Source organism: Typopeltis vanoorti, chromosome 8, assembly GCF_054136105.1.
Source record: "Typopeltis vanoorti isolate ZY-2024b chromosome 8, IOZ_Tvanoo_1.0, whole genome shotgun sequence".
NCBI classification, from domain to species: Eukaryota; Metazoa; Arthropoda; class Arachnida; order Uropygi; family Thelyphonidae; genus Typopeltis; species Typopeltis vanoorti.
The window spans coordinates 116,058,444-116,078,941 of record NC_143556.1 but is presented as its reverse complement, the minus strand read 5'-3'; the positions used below and the strand labels follow the sequence as shown (position 1 = coordinate 116,078,941).

The 20,498-nt window shown below is 36.5% G+C and overlaps 1 protein-coding gene across 2 annotated transcripts in view; it reads left to right on the top strand.

Annotated features, from left to right (window-relative positions):
* Rassf (Ras association family member) overlaps positions 1–20,498 on the top strand; it is a 246,698-nt gene that overhangs the window by 182,347 nt on the left and 43,853 nt on the right. For both annotated transcript variants that reach the window (XM_090396283.1, XM_090396284.1), the window contains exon 8: positions 12,665–12,786. In XM_090396283.1, the coding sequence (XP_090252409.1) occupies positions 12,665–12,786 (122 nt within the window). The remainder of the gene's footprint in view (positions 1–12,664; positions 12,787–20,498) is intronic.

Sequence of the window (20,498 nt, the reverse complement as noted above, 5' to 3'; positions counted from 1 at the left end):
AATACCATTAAAATCTAATTCAACATGTGTGACGAACACATAAGCTTTTCCACACGGCTAAATATTCTTCACGGAGATGATATCATACGCAAGGCACGACAATAAGGTAAGTGGAAAGTAAAATTGGTGCAACAACTGAACAGGTTAGCCTTCTTTTTAAGAAGGCTAACCTGTTTCGAGATACTAATTTGATACCAAACTTTATAAAAATTAAGAAAAAGTTTCACTCGGCTGAAGCCCAACGTATTTATAAACGAGCAAGTTTAGCACTATTACGGGAACAATTATACACTACTCGCCGAGAATGTTCAAGCATAAATTCTTCCATCAGTGCACTACGTGATATACTATCTAACATTTTGAACCCAGAACTATTGGATATCCTGGATAGAATCTCAAACTCTACAGCCAATAAAGAATACGGCAAAGTTAAAAACTGACACCAGAAAAAATTTGAAATCCTCCAGCAACACATTGCTACGCAGCTGCCGTAATTACATCAAGATGGTATCGTTGTGAACTTATGATTGGTAACCTTAACCAAAGAAGCCACGTGTGCATTAAGTCGGGGACACAATTTTGCCATTATTCCTAAAGAAGTTCCAAAAACCAAAATAATGGTTTCCGTTAAATGTGGGATATATGACCTGCCTCCAGCAATAGCCAATAATATTCGGTTAGATGTGGCCAATATCCTAATCCATTCTAAGCCTCCCAAAAATAATATCCCACATAAAGAAATAATGGCTCTAAAAGAGCTATGCAATAATAACCAAATCAGACAAAGGAAATGCAACTGTAGTAATAGATACATCAGAATATGAAAGCAAAATGCACGCACTTCTCCAAGACCAGTCAACATATCAAATTATAGATTGAGATCCCACCAACTCACAAAAGAATAAGATGTGCAAGTTATTGAACAAAGTCACTTCCTGGCCAAAAGAAACAGTCAACAAACTCAAACACTTTCACATTAAAACACCCAGGATATATGGAGCTCCAAAAATCCACAAACAAGGTACACCTTTATGCCTTATTGTAGATAGTATAAACAGTCCTACATATAAACTAGCTAAACATTTAGCCACACTACTAGCAACTTGCACAAACAATTCTCCTTCTTTTGTTAAAAATTCTACCCACCTAAAAAGTAATTTAGGAAACCATACCTTAAATAGTTCAGACTTAATGGTGAGTTTTGATATCACCTCATTATTCACGAATGTACCACTGATTGAAACACTTAACTTACTAAATTCACAATTTCCCCCTGATATATTTCAGCCGTTTAAATTCACAGTACAGGCAGGCTATTTTACATGGAAAGGGAAAATATACAAACAATTAGATGGGACAGCCTGGGATCCCTCCCCCCCCTTAGCCACCTTCTACATAGAACATCTGGAAAAGCTAGCTATCAACACAGCCACTCTCAAACCTAGTCTCTGGCTATGTTATGTGTTTCCTATTTGGCCACATTGAATACATTTTTAGTGCATCTACATAGCCAGCACCCTAAAATCCATTTAACAATGGAACTAGAAGCCAATGACTGCCCTTCCTGGACACACTGATCACACATCTTACAGAAGGTTCCTTATCATTCTCAGTTTATAGAAAACCCACACATACAGGGAGGTATTTACACAAACAATCACACCATCACCCTTCTCAACAATATGATATCTTAAAAACACTTACCCATAGAGCTAGAGCAATCTGTTCCAATGACATTGCTCTCACTGCTGAACTTTCTCACCTGCATCACACCTTCCTGACCAATGGCTATAATCCCCCATAAGATAAAATACTAAATCTTAACCAGAAATCCCCCCCCCCACTATCTACCACAGAAGACTACAACAAAACTATCACCATCCTCTACATTAAAGGAATATCTGTAAAGATATCTAGGGTGCTTAACAAACACCAACTGCGCACTGTATGTAAACCTTATGTGAAATTGGCAACTCTCATCTGTTCACCTAAGGACAGATTCACTCCTTTATCACATCCAGGAGTCTATGGAGTGCCCTGTTCATGTCATCGAGCCTGCTATGGACAGACAGGAAGAACTGTGGATATTCGCCTTAGTGAACACAAAAAATATATCCAGCACTTTCACTGTGAGAAGTCGGGTCTGGCAGACCATGCTTTAGATACCCTGGCACACAGGATCAATTGGAAAAAAAAAAAAAAAAGTACACAGAAGCTACAAGTCAGAGAGGTTGTTCCTGGAATCAACAGAACCCTTAAAACATACTCCAAACCTTAACTAGTATTGCTGTATAAATCTACCAAAGATTTTTGAGACAGTCATCCTAAGACCAAATTAATATATATATATATATATATACTAGGTGGGGGGGGGGCTACACCCCCTAGCACCTATGGCACCCAACCACTCCGAGTTCTAGACTGGTAGGCCGGTTCTCCTTGAATTTTGAAGACCCCGAGTTCTGGACTGGTAGGCCAGTTCTCCTTGAATTTTGAAGACCCCGAGTTCTGGACTGGTAGGCCAGTTCTCCTTGAATTTTGAAGACTTGGCACTCAGGGTAGCCCCTGAGTTTCAAAACGTTTCAAATAACTTCCCAAAAAAAGGTGACACCAAAAGGCTTATTATTTTATATCTATAGGATAAATATATATATATATATATATATATATATTTTTTTTTTTTTTTTTTTAAAACTTTGGTCTATCATGTTTATTTTTTTTAACTTAGATGCCGCCTAATTAGGACTTTAGTCTTGTGTTGCACGCTGTTATTACTTATACTAGCCCCACTTACACCAGATTGTGGTTGTCTCGCTAATGTAACAAACTTTGTTTGTGTGCTCTGAAGATGCTTGATATAATACCAGCGAAATATTAGCTTTTAGGTTAATAAATAGTTATTTTCTTTACAATCTGTGTTCGCATCAATACCGTTAAAATCTAATTAATACAAGGGTGGTCTGAAAAGTTCTCAGCCTCACAGTGAAAAAACAAATTTATAATTTCAAAATTATTTTTAAGTTTTCAACATAATCTTCCTTGAGACTAATACATTTATTCCAGTGATTTTCCAGTACGTTATCCTCTCCCTGTAGTGTTTCTCAGTAAGATCTGCAAAATACTCCTCTACAGCTGCAATCACCTCTTGATCCGAAGAGGTGATTGAAAAAGGCTGACCAGCGAGGAAGAGTTTTAGTTTTGGGAAGAGATAGAAGTCAGAGGGAGCCAAATCTGGGGAATAGGGTGGATGTTCCAACAATTAATAGTGCAGATCCCTTAATTTTCCCATTGACAAAACTCCTTTGTGGGCAGGTGCATTGTCCTGATGTAAGATGATTTTTTCCTTCTGCAAACCGGGTCTTTTCTCACGGATATTTTTTTTTTTTTTGTCTAGTTCTGGTTACAAGATCAGAATAATATTCCCCGGTTATAGTTTTACCCTTTTCAAGATAATTAATAAACAGATTGCCTTTAGCATCCCAAAACACCGATGCCATGACCTTTCCTGTTGATGGAACCAACTTTGTCTTTTTTGGCGCTGAACAACTGGATTCTGTCCGCTGTTTTGACTGCTATTTGGATTCTGGTGTGTAATGGTGAATCCAAGTCTCATTCATAGTAATAAATCAATGCACAAAATCAGTTTTATTCTTGTCAAAACGCTCCAAGCACCGTTCAGAGATTTTCATGTGAGTGCGTTTTTGATCTGCTCTGAGCAAGCGCACCCATTTTGTGCAAAGCTTTTTCATTTGCAATTCTCCATGCAAAATATATCCTACACGTTCTTTTGAAATGCCTATAGTCTCAGCAATTTCACGCACTTTGACTCGCCGGTTATCCAATATCATATCATGCACTTGATCAATGATTTCTGGTGGTGTTACATTTTATGGACATCCTTCGCGTGGATCATCTTCAAGGCTGGTTTCTTAATTGTTAAAATGAAGGAGAAGAATGCCCATAAACTTTTATAAACTTTGAATGAATTTCTTTTGGCGTTAATCAGTTTTATCCCTTTCAAGGGATACAGACAACACTTTTGCTTCAGACAGCTGTATAAAACAAACTACTTGATAGAATGACTTTTGCAATTTCACATGGATGCTTATGACAGATGTACCAACTTGGAAAAAAAAATCGTGTTGATAGTGTTGCCATCTATGGTCAAGGCCGAGAACTTTTCAAACCACCTTGTATTTCCATGATTACTCCACTCCACTATTTGTCTCAAAGTGAAAATCAGATCCTCCCAACATCTGTGTGGCATGAACCCACTTCTCCAAATTTTTCCTCCCACAAATTTTCTTAGGCTCTTCTCTCTCTCAAAGTATACTTGTGTAAGTCTTACCTGAAATAGTCAGTAAGGAAATTCTATGTAATTCTCATATTCAATTTGATTTCTTTTTTATAGTTTGGTACCATGAGAGCTACTATAATAATTGGAATTTGACCTTCTCACCAGGTCCTCTTTTTTATTCTGAGCATCCACTGTAAAACTTTTATAACTCCATGCATGAATGTTTCTAATCAATTGTCATCTATTTCTGGTAAGTTTTGATGGACTTTTCCACATCACATGCTGTTACATACTCCTAATGGCATTCCTCTTGAATGTTTTCTACCACTGTTCTGTCATTGGATTTTTCATTTAGCAGCTTTTCAAAATAATTATGCCAGATATCCAGAATAATTTTGTCTTCTGTTTTTGTGTCACCTTTATCATCTATAATTCTCTTTGCAATATTCTTTCTTCCCTTTCTGAGAGTTTTTTTTCAACAGCCTCAAAAACATTTTTCACTTCCCTGATAATTATCTTCTACACTGCTCAAAAGAATTAGGGGATTTAGTTTCTGTCGGATAATTATAAATTTCTGCAAATAATTATAACTATTGAGTACTTTATACATGAATAAATATTTCTTATGGATAGGATGTAATTGATGAGATATTGTTTAAATAATCGATATTTATTACAAATTTTACAAATTATACATTTTAGATTGAAATAATTTTAACATGAATTATCAACAAGAATAGCCCAAAACACTTTTGTTAATTTTTAATGGGGCGTACAGTCTCCATTAACAGCCAAAACAGTGGTACATCTTGATTGCATGGCCCGGATAAGATGATCAAAGTTCTTGTGGGATATTTCCCCACTCTTCTGCAAGAGCAATTTCGAGCTCTTGAAGCGATCGTGGTGGCACCAGTCTAGCAGAAAGGCAGGCCAATCCATTCGTTCGATATCTTCTTCCTCAGACCACTCTTGTACCAAATTTGCAAAGTGTGGACGAGCATTGTCATCCATGAAAATGAATTCTTGGCCAATTGCAGCAGCATATGGACGAACTATAGGTTCCAAAATCTCATACCTTTGGGCTGTTAAGGAACCGTTTCTGATAAAATAGAGATTAGTAAGTCACCTATACTTATTCCAGCCCATATCATCAAACTCCTACCTTGATGTTGGGGTCTTTCACAAACAAACTGTGGATTATTAACCAGGCTGGTTGGCCGAGTGGTTAGTGTATCCGCTCTCCAGCCAAAAGGCTGTGGGTTCATATCCTGCCATGGGCATGGATTTTTGTGATTGTCTGTTAAAATAGTGGTGGTCAGCAGTAGGTGGCGCTGGTGTAAATGATGAAGGTACTTGTGGTTAGTTGAGTGGTGGAGACGGAGAGTTGTAGAGCAGGTACCCTCCCTCGATGAGTCCGTATACGAGTCCAATCTTCATTTGTCCAATTGCAGTGTTCCTGTGCCCAAATTCTTTGGGCTCTTTTGTGATTTGCAGTAAGTGGAATGCAAACCATTGGTCTTTGACCAATGGCTCTCCAAGCCATGGATTCCAAGATATGTTGCTTTGCCATTTTTAACAAAATAATGGGTGGTAGGTGACAAAGTTTACAATTGAAGTGATAATTATGCACTGTGGAAATGAGCACAACAAGCCACGCTTTTATAAACCCCACATGCTAATATGGCTAAGACACATTTCAAGAAGTCTTAACATGATTTTGTATGCAGTTGCTTGTTTTACACTGTTGTATATTAAGAATATTTTAAAATAAATGTGTTACATTTGTAAATTATTTTTATAACTTTATAATTTACAAGAAAACCAAAATATTCCTCTAATTGTTTTGAGCAGTGTATATTAACTTCACTAAATACCTCTATTACTGAATCACTATTTTCTTCAATGTCTAGTAATAAGTTTCCAAGCTTTAGTTTGTTTTCAAACTCTTTTTTAAATCTTGAATAAGATTTGTATATTTTAGTCTACACTTACTTCTGAAAGCTGCTTGACTTCCTTTCACACTTTCTTTTTAATATGATATTTAATTTTATGTTTACTGGAAACTAAATGGTGATCACTGCCTTGTTGCACATCCCCTTATACTCTTCTGACTTGAACAAGCATGAAGTTATTGTTATCAAAATAACACTGTCATTCAACTTTATCTCATGTCATTTGTGTACGTCTTTTATACTGGTAATAATGACGGTCTGAATGTAAATTCAGCAGGTATCTACCATTATTATCAGCATTTCTCTAAATTATCCCAAAACAATCTCTGATTTTTTCTGCATATATTGACTTTGGTAAAAAACAATAACAGAAAATTATAACTTATTTTAACAGTATTAACAACACTAAACAAACTATTTTATAAAACTTAAATAATCACAGTTATGAGGAAAACATTGCCGTTTACTACTACGCTTCTTTTCATAGTGGTGTGCAAGATAGGATGTCAGAGGAGTGTTTGCCTAGAGGGGACGATAGAAAGTATGGGTATTAAGAGGGGTGAAAAGATGGATGAAATGATTGTGATGGTGGGCACAAATGACTTGAGAGGCAATGTAAATTAGGCGGTGAGAGATCTGAGATTCTTGCTTGAGGTTGTGCAAAAGAAAATGCAGAGAGGAAAGATTGTGCGTGTGTGTGTTGCCCAGGTATGAAAGTGACGAGCTGAGCAGAAGAGCAGTAATACTGAATAGCATAATAGCCAGAATATGTCAGAAGAGAGGATTAGAATATGTGGATGCTTGGAGGGCATTTGAGGATAGAAGTGAACTGTATGCGAGAGACTGCTTGTATTTGAATGAGGAAGAACGAAGGCATCTGGAGAGATTTCTGTTTTCTAAACCAGTTAGTGTGTCAATACTGGGAAATTAGAATTCCCAGGGTGGATGGTAGCGGGTGGCCTCTTATGGGAATGGATGCTTGGGGGAAAGAGGACAATATCAGATAACACTGAGTCCAGTGGGTTTAAAAGGGGATAATGATAGGTATAGAAGCAGTGACATATTTATGCTTTATACTAATGGCAGGAGTATCCGAAATAAAGTAGAAGAATTGGTGGTTCTGATAGCATCAGCCTTGCCAAAGATTATTGGAGTCTCTGAGACGTGGTTGATGGAAGATGATATAATAACAGGAATTGAAGTAGCAGGATACAGCATTTTTCGGCAGGATAAGAAAGGAAAACGTGGTGGGGGAGTACTGCTTATGATGACTTATGTCCTCTAAGAGTGTGGAGGCTTTGGAAGGCAGTGATACTAATGGTTTTGAAAGCATATGGTGTGAGGTAGAAGTGGCCAAGACAGGATATTTAGTGGAGTGTTGCTACAAACCAAGGAGCACAGAGGGTGAGTAGCAGGAGATGTTTAGGCAGTTGAGTTTGGCAAGTGCAAGAAGATGATTGTTATGGAAGATTTTAACTACAGCAGTATAAGCTGGGAAGAGGAAAATGCATGTATTATTAAGGGTATGGAATCACTAGAATTCTTGAGGGACAGATGTCTTAGGCAACATGTAATAGAGAGAACAAGAGGTTCAAGAGTTTTGGATTTGGTCATAGCATCAGAAGAGCTGATAATTAGTGAGATGACATCTCTCCCACCAGTTGGAGAGAGTGACCATGTGGTTTTGACTTGGAAGATGAATAGACATGCAGGAGTATCAAAGAGACAGGAACGTATGTGGAATTATAAAGCAGGTGATTATAATAGTCTTAGATATCAACTAGGGACAGTTCCATGGAGGGCAGAATTAGAAGGCCAGGATATCATTAGTGCTTGGAAAATTGTGAAGGAATATTTGTTAGCAGCAATAGTAAGTTGTATTCCACGAGTGAAGAAGCAGACACAATTTGGTGTAAAGTGGATGATAAACAATATCAAACAGGAACTGCACTTGAAAAAGAGATTGTGGAAGAGATATAAGGAGAGGGATGGAGTGCAAGCACACGAAGAATATAAGACGCAGGCCAGGAGAGTGACTAGTATGGTGAGGAAGGCAAAACAGGAATATGAGAAGAGCTTGGCACTAAGATCCAAAGAAAATCCTAGGGAATTTTTTAACTATGTGGTCAGTGGGAGGAAGAATAGTTGTGGAAGAATGACATTGCGAGATAAAAATGGGAATAGAGTGACTGATGCAGAGGACATAGTGGAGGTTGTTCAATGAGCACTTTATTGGAGTATTTCATCCTGGAGAAGGTTTTAATACTAGAAGGATAGGGCAGGTTTAGAGGTGCAAGAGGAGTGTTTGTTCCGAATACAGAATACTCTGGATGTCAGTAAAACTGTGGGACTGGATGGTATTTCACCACAGGTTTTGAGAGAATATACTAAAGAAGTGACAGCTCCGTTGACCTGGCTTTTCAGTGAAAGTCTGGTTGCGGAAAAGGTATCCGAGGAATGGAGGGGAAATAATTATAGGCCAGTTTGTGTGTCATCAGTAGTTGTTAAAGTCTTGGAGAAATTAGTGAGGGACTATATACAGCATTGGCAGATGAGGGTAATGTTATCTGTGAGAATCAACATGGATTTGTTAAGAGACACTCTTGCTTTGGTAATATGACTGCCTTTTATATAGTAAAGTGACAAGAGCAGTTGATGAGGGAAAGGCATATACTGCCATTTTTTTGGATTTTGCAAAGGCATTTGACAGGGTCTACATAAGCTGATATTTAAGTTGCAATGGTTTAAATGTCGGGTTAGTCAACTGCATTCAGGATTGACTGTCTGATAGGTATCAGAGAGTTGTGCATGGTTGGGCAATGTCAAGAAAACAGAAGGTTACAAGTGGGGTTGCACACGGCTCAGTGCTGGGATCCTGTGTTGTTCGACCTTTATATCAGTGATTTTGTCAATGAATTGCAAGGGGATATTCAGTTTGCTGCATTGAACCTTTATCCCCACTCATTTGCCCATCTGTCTAGTTTATTCAAATTCTCCTGCAGGTCTGTTACATCTGCGCTATTACTGATAACCCTTCCCAGCTTCACACCATCTGCAGGAGAATTTGAATAAACTAGACAGATGGGCAAATGAGTGGGAGTGATGGTTCAATGCAGCAAAATGTAAAGTCTTGAAGTTTGGGATGATACTTGATTGGAGGAAGTAGGGAAGACAAGAGATCTGGGGGTGATGATTGATAGAAAACTGAAATTCAAGAAGTATATTGCAAAGGTGGTGAAGGTAACCCAGAGGATTGCTGCAATACTGAGAAGGACGCTGACCTGCAGAGATAAAATAAGACCCTGATCAGACCACACTTAGACTATTGTTCTCAAATTTGGTCCCCAGGATTTGAAGGGGATAAATTAACTGTGGAAAGAGGCGAATAACAAAGATGGTTTCAGGACTGTACGATGATTGACTGAGGGAATGTGGACTGCAGAGTTTGGTGGATAGAAGAAGGAGAGGTGATATGATCGAGACTTTTAAATTGAGAGGCAGTTACAGGGTGGACATTGGGGAGTTCTTTCACTTTGTGGAATGGCAGGAAGGAGCGAGGACAAGGGGCCATCCCTGGAAGTTATGAAAGGAAGCTATGAGCAAGAGGGTGAGGGGTGGTTTCTTTGCGTGGAGGGTGGTCGAACTGTGAAATGCATTCCCCAAGAGAGTGGTTAGAGCAAGAACAGTTGGTGAGTTCAAGGAGTGGTATGATGGACTTTGTTTCCTAAGAAGGACCTCCTACTATGAGTCTCTTGACTCCATGGAGGCCTGAATAACTGGCTTATATTTTGCTGGATTTCAAACCACATCTTCAGAGTACAAAGCAGTGTGTTATAGTTTACAAATGACAAAAGTAAGTGAAACAATTCAAATTGCAACAGGCAAAAGATCTAAAGACCTGATTTGGCATCCTCTAATATTGTAAAAGGAATTAGAGATGATAAAGGTGAAATGAAAACAGGAGAAAAAGATATCCTTGAAGTATGGAGTAATTACTTTGAAAAACTGCTAAATGAAACAAGCAGTGATGACAGCACAGTGATAAAAAAACACTGACCAGGCATGCAGTCAGGAATACATATCCATACTTGAAGTAGAAAAAGCCATCAAAGGCTTGAAATGTGGAAAGGCAGCAGGAGTAGATGATATTCGACCAGAAATGCTGAAGTATGGTGGTATAAGAGTCTTACAGTGGCTGCACTGCATAGTTCAGAAAGCCTGGACAGAGGGACGAATTCCCGATGATTGGAGTAGAGCTCTCATAGTACCCATATATAAAAAGGGAAATAAAACTGAATGTGAGAATTACAGAGGTATTTCCCTACTGAGTGTTCCTGGCAAGATCTATGCAAGTATACTTGAGAAACGGTTGAGAAGAATTGTGGAAGAAAAGCTTGGTGAAGAACAAGCTGGATTCAGGCCAAATAGAGGCTGTCAGGATCAGATCTTCACTTTACGACAAATAGTCGAGAAAGCATGGGAATATAACAAAGATCTGTATTTAAGTTTTGTCGATTTGGAAAAGGCATATGACAAGGTGCCAAGAGAGAAGCTATTCAATACGCTGCAGTTATATGGTGTCAATGGGGCATTATATCAAGCAATACTTAGTCTTTATTTGAGTTGTGAGTCAGCAGTTAGAATTGGAGGAAGTACAGGAAGATGGTTTAATGTTAAATCTGGTGTGAGACAAGGATATACATTATCCCCTCTGTTATTCATTATCTATATGGATCACATTATGAAGGAATGTGGTATTAAACCTGATATCAAAATTGGAGATGTTAATGTCAGCTCTTTGCTTTATGCGGATGATGTTATACTTCTAAATAAATCCGCTACAAGTCTGCAAGATTCTCTGACTAAATTGAATAGCTGTTGTAATAGATATGGTATGAAGGTCAGCAATAAAAAGACAAAGACAATGAAAATAGGCAGAATCATTGAAAATGTCAACTGTGTTGTGAATGGAGAACCTGTGGAACAAGTAAAACATTTCAGCTACTTAGGCACAATTTTTACTGAAGATGGTAAACTAAATATAGAAATAGACAACAGAATCAGCAAAGCTGGTATCGTGGGAAGTCAATTGAATAAATTCATATGGAATAAGAAAGAAATTAGTCGGAACACTAAATTAGCTGTATACAAGACTGTGTTCAAACCAATTTTAACTTATGGATCTGAGAGCTGGGTCAGAAGTAAAACACTTGACCAAAGACTAGAGACCGCAGATATGAGAGTCCTGAGAAAGATTAGAGGCGTGAACAGATGGCATCGATGGCAATATCATATTAAAAATGAGGATATTAGGAAAGAACTTGACATTGTCAGCATCCAGGAATGTGTTAGCAGAGCTAATCTCAGATGGTATGGTCACTTAAATAGAATGGGAGAGGAAAGATTAGCAAAACAAGTGTTCTCTGCCAGGTTGGCAGGAAAACGACCCAGAGGAAGACCAAGATATAGGTGGATTGATACGGTACAAAGTGCCTTAGACGATAGAAATATAAGATCTGATAATGTTGGAGTCTTGACAAGTAACAGACTGATTTGGAGGAAAATTGTAGATAGGAAGTTAGTAATGATGTAATTTTTTCATGTAGTACTGTCATATCCTGTACACCCCTTGAGGGTACATGGCAGGAATTTGATGATGATGATAATATTGTAAAAAAAAAAAAAGCATTACAGCTATGTAGGAGTTGATCTTAAGGTCTCCCAAATTTTTGGCAAATTAATTTCAAGTTAGGAAAATTCTTCATAGCAATGACTGACAAAAAATAATCTTTCTGGTCTGTAATGAAATCTAAATAGTACATTGGTTTTCTTCCATGTAATCCTATGTGAAGGATTAGATGGGTGTTCCTGTGTGTTCAAAGCATGGTCTGTATTCCTGAGTTACCGTAAGATCTGTTAACATCCTTCTCGGAGGATGTTAACAGTTCTTTCTGTCTGCCCATAGTAGGAAAAGTCATTCACAATAAATTTCGTACACTCCAATATATGTTAGAGGATGGAGTTTATCTTTAGGAGAGTAGTTTATCTGATGTATCTCTGACATAAGGAATAGTGACATTTTGTTCTTATGTGTTAGAGGAGGGAGGTATTGGGGCTGTGTAGAGGAATTAAATTAGCAACTCTGATCCACTCTCCTAAGGATAAATTCCATCCTCTCTAGCATATCCTAGAGTATATGAAGTTCTTTGGGACTATGACATCAGCCTTTCACTACCATTATCATGCCAAGTCATGCAGACCACACTTTGGACACCCCCTTCACATAGGATTAGATGGAAGAAAACCAATGTGCTTTATAGAAGTTGTTACAGATAAGTAACTGATACTGTTACTAGATACTGTTTTTTTTTTTTTTTTATCATTTTTTATTTAAAAAAAAAATGCTCTCTTACAGAAAGACGGCAGATCCAAGATCACGAATATCCACTTTTTGTTCGAGTTATGCTAGGACCAAGTGAGGATGTTGCAAAGATTTTCATCATGAACAAGAAACATACTCATGAAATTTCAGGTGAAGTAAGTGCACTCTGCTGAATAGCAGAAATTTTAACCTTGTAAATTTATAAGAAATTAATAGTCTACTTCATTACAGCAAACTCATAGGAAACCATATGAATAGTTTGTTATAATAATTTTTGTATAGTGAGACCTGTGGAGTTACCATAATAAACATTCACACATTTGCCACAGTAAAATATAATATTTATTTACAAATATTTTGGCTTACATATCGTAAGACATCAGTGAGAGTGAAGAACAGCAGTAAGGAATTTGAACAATAAAACAGTACAGTGCATGTGCCAAATCGGAATCCCTCTGTTCAAATAGTTGCACATTTGTTAAAACTATTGGGCTAAAATGATAAATGAATTATGATACAGTCAGTTATTTTGGGATCATAAGGCAATTGTTACAATTAAGGTTTGGTCTATAACTTTCTTTCAATAGCCTTTCATATCTATGCAAAAGTTTTGTTTTCCCATTGGGACTTATGGTTTACATTTTCAATTCCATGCCTGATTTTTATGGTTTGATGAACCAGATGTGGTCTTTGATGTTCAGAAATACATTTATGCATTGATCTTCCTGTTCGTCCATAGTATGACAGATTGCATGAACATGGGACTTGATATAATCCAGGTAGCATTATTGTTGAGAGTTTGTCTTTTGGAGAGGGTAACAGATTATGAATTTGGTTAATAGGTTTGAAGGTGGCGATAAGTTTATATATTTTTTTTTATAATCTTTTCAGTTTATTCAGGGACACCTTTGTAAGGTATGGGAGTTCTGTATAGTTATACTTCTTCTCTTGGAGTGGTGTTAAACAAACAGCTCAGTAGGGCTGTTTGTTTAATGTTTTCCAATTCTAGTGAGAGCATCCCTTCGGAAGAACAAATCCTATTGTGTGCTTTGGTCACTAAAAATTTTATGATGCCATATTTCTGAGATGGGTGGTGTTCTAATGTATTGTGAATATAGCATCCTGTAAAGCTTGGTTTTCTGTAGATGGTATTAGAGGTGATGCATCAGAGTTTTGGTGATATCAATGTCAAGAAAGGAAATTCCACTTGATGTTTCTTTTTCTAATGTGAATTTAATTTGGGAATGTAGATTGTTAATTTTTTTTGTAAAAATAGAGTTCTTCTGTGTGATTCCATACTGCAAATATGTCATCCATGCACTCTAATCAAATAGTTTATTTTAGGTCAAGAGCAAAGAGTTTTTACTTCCATATAAAAATTTGCTAGGTTATGTGATAGTGGTGAATCCATAGCAGTTCCCTCCTCTTGTTGGTATAGCTGTTCCTTCCGTGTAAAGTATCCTGATGTAATTGTGAATTCAAATAGATCTACTATGTCTTGGAAATTCTTCGGCTAGAAGGTTTATTGGTTCATTATATGGAATATTCTTGAAGATGGACATGATGTCAAAACTAACCATACATATTTGAAGATATCAGTTTAATGTCTTGTATTCTTGTGCAAAATTCTGTGGAATTTTTTATTGCAGAAGCTGAGTAGCCAATGACAGGACAGACAAGGTTTGAAAGGAATCTTGAGAGTTTGTAGGTGACTGCCTATGGAATCAAAAATAGGCCTAATAGACAATTACTTTTGTGTAGCCTTGTTGCTCCATATATTCTGGGAGGTCTTGCATGGTAAGTTCTGAGTTTTTTTTAACAAGTTTCTTGGTCTGTGAATGTTGTTTTGCTCAATAGCTTGTTAAGCTTATTAAATTGGCTTTTGGTAGGATCTTTATTAATCTTAGAATATGTATTCTAATCACATAAGAGTAATTCAATTTTCTTTCTTAGGATTTAGTGCTTAGCACCACCGTGATGTTTCCTTTGTCAGCCTATGTAATGACTATATTGTTATTGCATTTCGAAGACTTTTGGGCTTTCAGTTCAGAGGGTAGTATATTCAGTTGGGGTGGTTTCACATCATAAATGATTTTTGCAACATCAAAGTGAAAATAAGGGTTCTGCACTCACTTTCTTTGAACTATGTTTTAATTTGAAGAGACTGATATCAGACAACTTTGTATTACTCTGGAGAATCTTGTGGATAGTGTCAACTCCACATTGGGCTAATCCATATTTATGAGGTTTGATGAATCAAATATAATGGTGATTTTCAGGTATACATTTTTCAAGTCACTGGCTAGTTTCACGGAAGTAGGATGTCATAGGAGCAAAGAACTTGGTAGATACAAACTTTTGATGGAAAAAGCTTATCTTTAGAAGAACATAAAAGCTGACAAATTTGATTGATAGGTTTAAAAGTGGAAGTATTCTAAAATTTCTTGAGAATCTTTGCAAAACACCTTTTGTGGAGAGAACTGGTAGATAATTTTTATGAGTTATTTTTGGATTGGAAACAGAAGGATAGTTCAGATTTCTTTTTTTGGAGATTTTCTTGCAAAGGGAATTTTATGTGTTCAGGAAACCAAAAAGATTTGACTATTCCATATTTTTTGGAAGGATGATGAGTAGAAGATAATATTGGTTTGTGATAAAATGAATGGTGAGGGGGAAGCTGGATTATTAATACTAAAATATGTTAAGACAGAATAAAGCATTTAATATAAAACACTTACATTGTGTGATGATTGATTGTTTTATCACAGTGAACTCACAGACCAGACAGTTACATTAAATATGAATGGATTGCTTTCTTTCTACTACTCTGCAACTAGTTATATAATACTATTAGGAAAATGTGGGAGAACAACAAATGTAGCCATTAACACAAGCATAAACAAAGTATGTACATAGCCAATTTGCAATAGAGTGTGAGGCTCATTACAGGAATATAAGAGCATATCCAAAGAAAAAAATTTAAAAAGAAAAATTTATTTTAAAAAATTATATTTGCATAAAAAAATTGCATATAGAATTCATATACAATTATGTGCATAAAATAGATATAAAGAATATATAAAAAACATTAAATATTAATAATAACAATGAATAACTTTCAACTATATGTGTGTAAAGCATAAATACACACACACACACGTATATCCCTATCTATACATACATATTTCTCTCTCTCTCTCTCTCTCTCTCTCTATATATATATATATATATATGTGTGTGTGTGTGTGTGTCATCATCATCAATTTCTTTCTTGATATGTGCTCTCAAGGGGGTGTTGGCTGCTATGGCAGCACTACATGATTAACTTTACATTATTAATAATCTCTTATCAACAATTTTTCCTCCAATGTTGTCATATCTAACATTGAATTCCTGTAAGGCACTTCCTAGTGAATCAATCCACCTAGACCTTGGTCTTACTCTGAAAATCTTTTTCCTGCCATCTTGGCATCAAACACCTGGTTTGCTAACATTTTCTCTTCCATTCCATTTAAGTGATCATACAACCTTAGATTATCCCTGCTCACATATTCATGACTGCAAACAGCGTCAAGTTCCTTCCAATATCTTCATTTTTAATATAATACTGCTATTGATGCCATCTGTTCAGGCCTCTAATTTTTCTGTCATATATGTTGTCTCTAATCTTTGATCAATTGCTTTATTTCTGACTCAACTCTCAGATCCTAAACTTAAAACTGATTTGAACACTCTCTTGTATACTGCTAGTTTAATATTTTGGGTCATTTCTCTCTTATTCTTTATAAATATATTTAACTGGCTCCCAACCATACTGCATTGCTTATTCTATGTTTAATCCCAGATTTAACTTGCCATCTTTATTAAAAAAATGCACCTAAATCACTGAAATATTTTACTTGTTCTGTAGGCTCTCTGTTCAGAATGTAACTGTAGTTTCCTATGTTCCTGCCTTTTTTTCCATAGTTTTGATCTTTTTATTGCTGATTTTCATGCCACATTTGTTACAGCTGTTATTCAATTTAGTTAGCGAATCTTAGAGACTTCCACTGGATGTGTTTAGAAGTATAATGTCACATGCATAAAGCAAATTGCTAAGCTTGATATCACCAATTCTAATATCGGGTTTAATGCTAGTTTTTCATAATGTGATTAATATAGATGAATAAGAGTAGAGATAATGTGCTGCCTTGTTTGTGCCTGATTTTACATCAAACTATCTTCCTTATTCTATTCAATTCAATTCTAACTGCTGACTTAAAACTTAAATATAGACTATATATTGCCTAGTGTAATGTTCCCTTTACCCCATATAACTGTAGTATTTTGAAAAGCTTTTTCCTGGGTACCTTGTCATATGTCTTTTCCTGATCTGCAAAAGTACAGATGCTTATCATATTCACACAATTTCTAAACTATTTGTCTTAAAGTGAAATTCTGATCTTGACAACCTCTATTTGGCCTGAACTCAGTTTGTCCTTCTCTGGATTTCTCTTACACAATCTTTCTCAACAAGTATGCTTCCATAACTCTTAAATTCTCACATTCAGCTTTATTCTCATTTTTATAAATGGGCACTATGAGAGCTCTATTCCAATCATCAACCTTCTGACTATCCCCTCTGAATTATGCAGTGTAACTACTACAAAACTTTTATACTTCCATATTTGAGCATTTCTGGTCAAATATCATCTACTCCACCTTTCCACATTTCAGGCTTTTTAGCTTTTTCTACATTAAGTATTGATGCAAACTCCTGTGTGCATTTCTCTTGAAAATTTTCTACTATGGATCTGTCACTGTTTGTTTAATTTAACAGTCTTTCAAAGTAATTACTCCAGACATCTAGGATATCCTTATGTTCAGTATGTCATTTTCATCAATGATGATAAAAATGACATACTTGACCATCTATATTCTTACCCGCCTTCCCATCACTTTTGTTTACACATAGTTTAGCTCACTTATATTTTTCTCTGTATCCTTTTATGGCATATTTCCAACTTATTTGCTAAGAACTTTTGGTATGCTTTTTATTTTTCAGGACTGCATCTTCAACTTCTTGTGTCCATGACATTCTTTTTTTTTCTATCCAGACAACTTCGCAACATGCTCCCCCCCCCCCCCCCATCTGAATCAATCAAACACTATGGTAATGTTGCCTTCATTAATTGCCTCTTGTTATTATAAGATTCTTGTTGTTTTGAATGTGAGCTCTCACTTCAGAAATACGTATGTTCAGTTTTGGGGGTTTTGAACCAAAACACATTGGACAGTGACTTTCTCACTGGAAAGAAGAAAAATATTGTGTTCAGCATTATAGTAGAAAGGGGTGCTTAAGGGTCAAAGCTATATAACTGAGAGGAGACCTCCACATAGCCTTTAAAGGAATGAGGAGAACCGATCAGGGCTTCTTACCTAATGTCCAATCCACACCTTCTCGTGGTGCACCCTGTTAGGTGGTCTACCTGGATAGTGAACGAACGAGAAAGGGGTAACAATTTGAGATTTAGCTGACCAAATTGTATTCTTATTGTCTTAAACTAAAATATAGAATGATGGTACAACTTGACAGAATTTCATGTCGGCTGGGGTGTTGCCCAGTTAAACAAGGTCCTCGTTGTTTTCTCCATTGAACCAGGGCAAATAGCAAAAAGTTATCTACTGGAACAAATCCTAAAACAAACCAAAACTCAATATCACCAGAGCTCAAGATCGGTACTATCACATAAGAAGCCTGAATGGCAAAGAAATGGAGCTAGTTATGGAATTAGATGAGTACCAGATCTACATAATATGGGTGACTGAAACAAAAAAGGCAAAAACTGGTGAGATCTTTCTGAGCAATAAATACAAAATGTTATATTCAGGCAATGACAGTCAAGGAAAAGAAAGAGCAGCCATAGCATTCGAAATACAAGGCTAATCTTCTTGAATGACAGGCAGTCTCAAGTAGAGTGATGTGGGCAAATATGAGAATGGGGAAACCAGACAATGAGACTTATTTGTGCCTGTGGTCCCAGAGAAGGTTCTCCTAAAGTAGAAGCAGAGGAATTTTTTGAGGCTTTAGAGAAGCAGCTGATACAATCCAAAAGGAAAAGCTGGTCCTTGTTGGTGATCTAAACAGGAGTACAAAATGATTGTCAAACACACAATATTTTTTTGGAAAAATTTGGAGAAAAGAGCAAAGCTAATAATAATGGCAAATAACTGTTGGATTTCTGCTCAGGACATTGACTGGTTACTAACACAATGTTCCAACATAAAAATGTGCACAAATTCACATGGAGAGAAGATGCAAGGAATAAGAAAAGTCTCATTGACTATGTTATTGTTGATAGTGATGTTTTCTCCCTGGTGCAGGACACCAGAGTGTACAGAGTATTTGAAATTGGAAGTGATCACCATTTAGTCTTGAGAAGGATAAAATTGAATTTCATCTTGAAAAGAATGACATATAAGAAAGTTTTAAAGCAAATAAAAGTTGAGCAGCTCTCAGATGTGAACTGTAGACTAAAATACACAAACAGGAACCAAACCTTGGAGATTCAGTGACAAGCCCTGAAGAAAACACTGATTGATTCAGCCAAAGAGGCATGTGGTGAGGTGATCTATAAGGATAGAAAAATCAGAACTCCATGGTGGACAAAGAAAGTTAAAGAGGTAGTGAAGGAAAAGAAGAAAGCATATCAAAAGTTCCTGGCAAATAAGTCAGCTTTTGCTCTTAGAGAATACAGAGACAAATGTAAGAAGGCAAAACACTGTGTAAAACTAGCTAAACAAAAGTCATGGGAGGACTTTGGCAAGAACACAGAAAATAAATATCAAGAAGGTGGCAAGATATTTTGGAAGTTGTTGAAGAAGCTCAGGAATGAAGGAAAGAGTGCTGTAAAAAGAATTAGAGATGATAAAGGTGACATTGAAAACAGGAGAAAAAGATATACTTGAAGTATGGAGTAAAAATTGCTAAAGGAAACAAGCATTGATGACTGCACAGTAGAAAAAACACTGACCAGGCATGAAGTCAGGAATGCATATCCATACTTGAAGTAGAAAAAGCCATCAAAAGCCTTAAATGTGGAAAGGCAGTGGGAGTAGATGATATTCAAACAGAAATGCTCAAGTATTGAGATATAAAAGTCTTACAGTGGCTGCACTGCATAGTTCAGAAGACCTGGACAGAGGGATGATTTCAGATGATTGGAGTAGAACTCTCATAGTACCCTATATAAAAAGGGAAATAAAACTGAATGTGAGAATTACAGAGTTATTTCATTACTGAGTGTTCCTGGTAAGATATATGCAAGTATACTTGAGAAACAGTTGAGAAGGATTGTGGAAGAGAAACTTGGTGAAGAACAAGCTGGATTCAGGCCAAATAGAGGCTGTCAGGATCAGATCTTCACTTTAAGACAAATAGTCGAGAAAGCATGGGAATATAACAAAGATCTGTATTTAAGTTTTGTAGATCTGGAAAAGGCATATGACAAGGTACCAAGAGAGAAGCTATTCACATTGGTACAGTTATATGGCATCAATGGGACATTGTATCAAGCAATACTTAGTCTTTATTTGAGTTGTAAGTCAGCAGTTAGAATTGAAGGGAGTACAGGAAGGTGCTTTAATATTAAATCTGGTGTCAGACAAGGATGTAAGTTATCCCTCTCTGTTATTCATTATCTATATGGATCACATTATGAAAGAAAGTGGTATTAAATCTGATATCAAAATTGGAGATGTTAATCTCAGCTCTCTGCTTTATGCGGGTGATGTTATACTTCTAAATAAATTCGGTACAAGTCTGCAAGATTCCCTGACTAAATTGAATAACTGTTGTAAAAAAATAGGTATGAAGATCAGCAATATC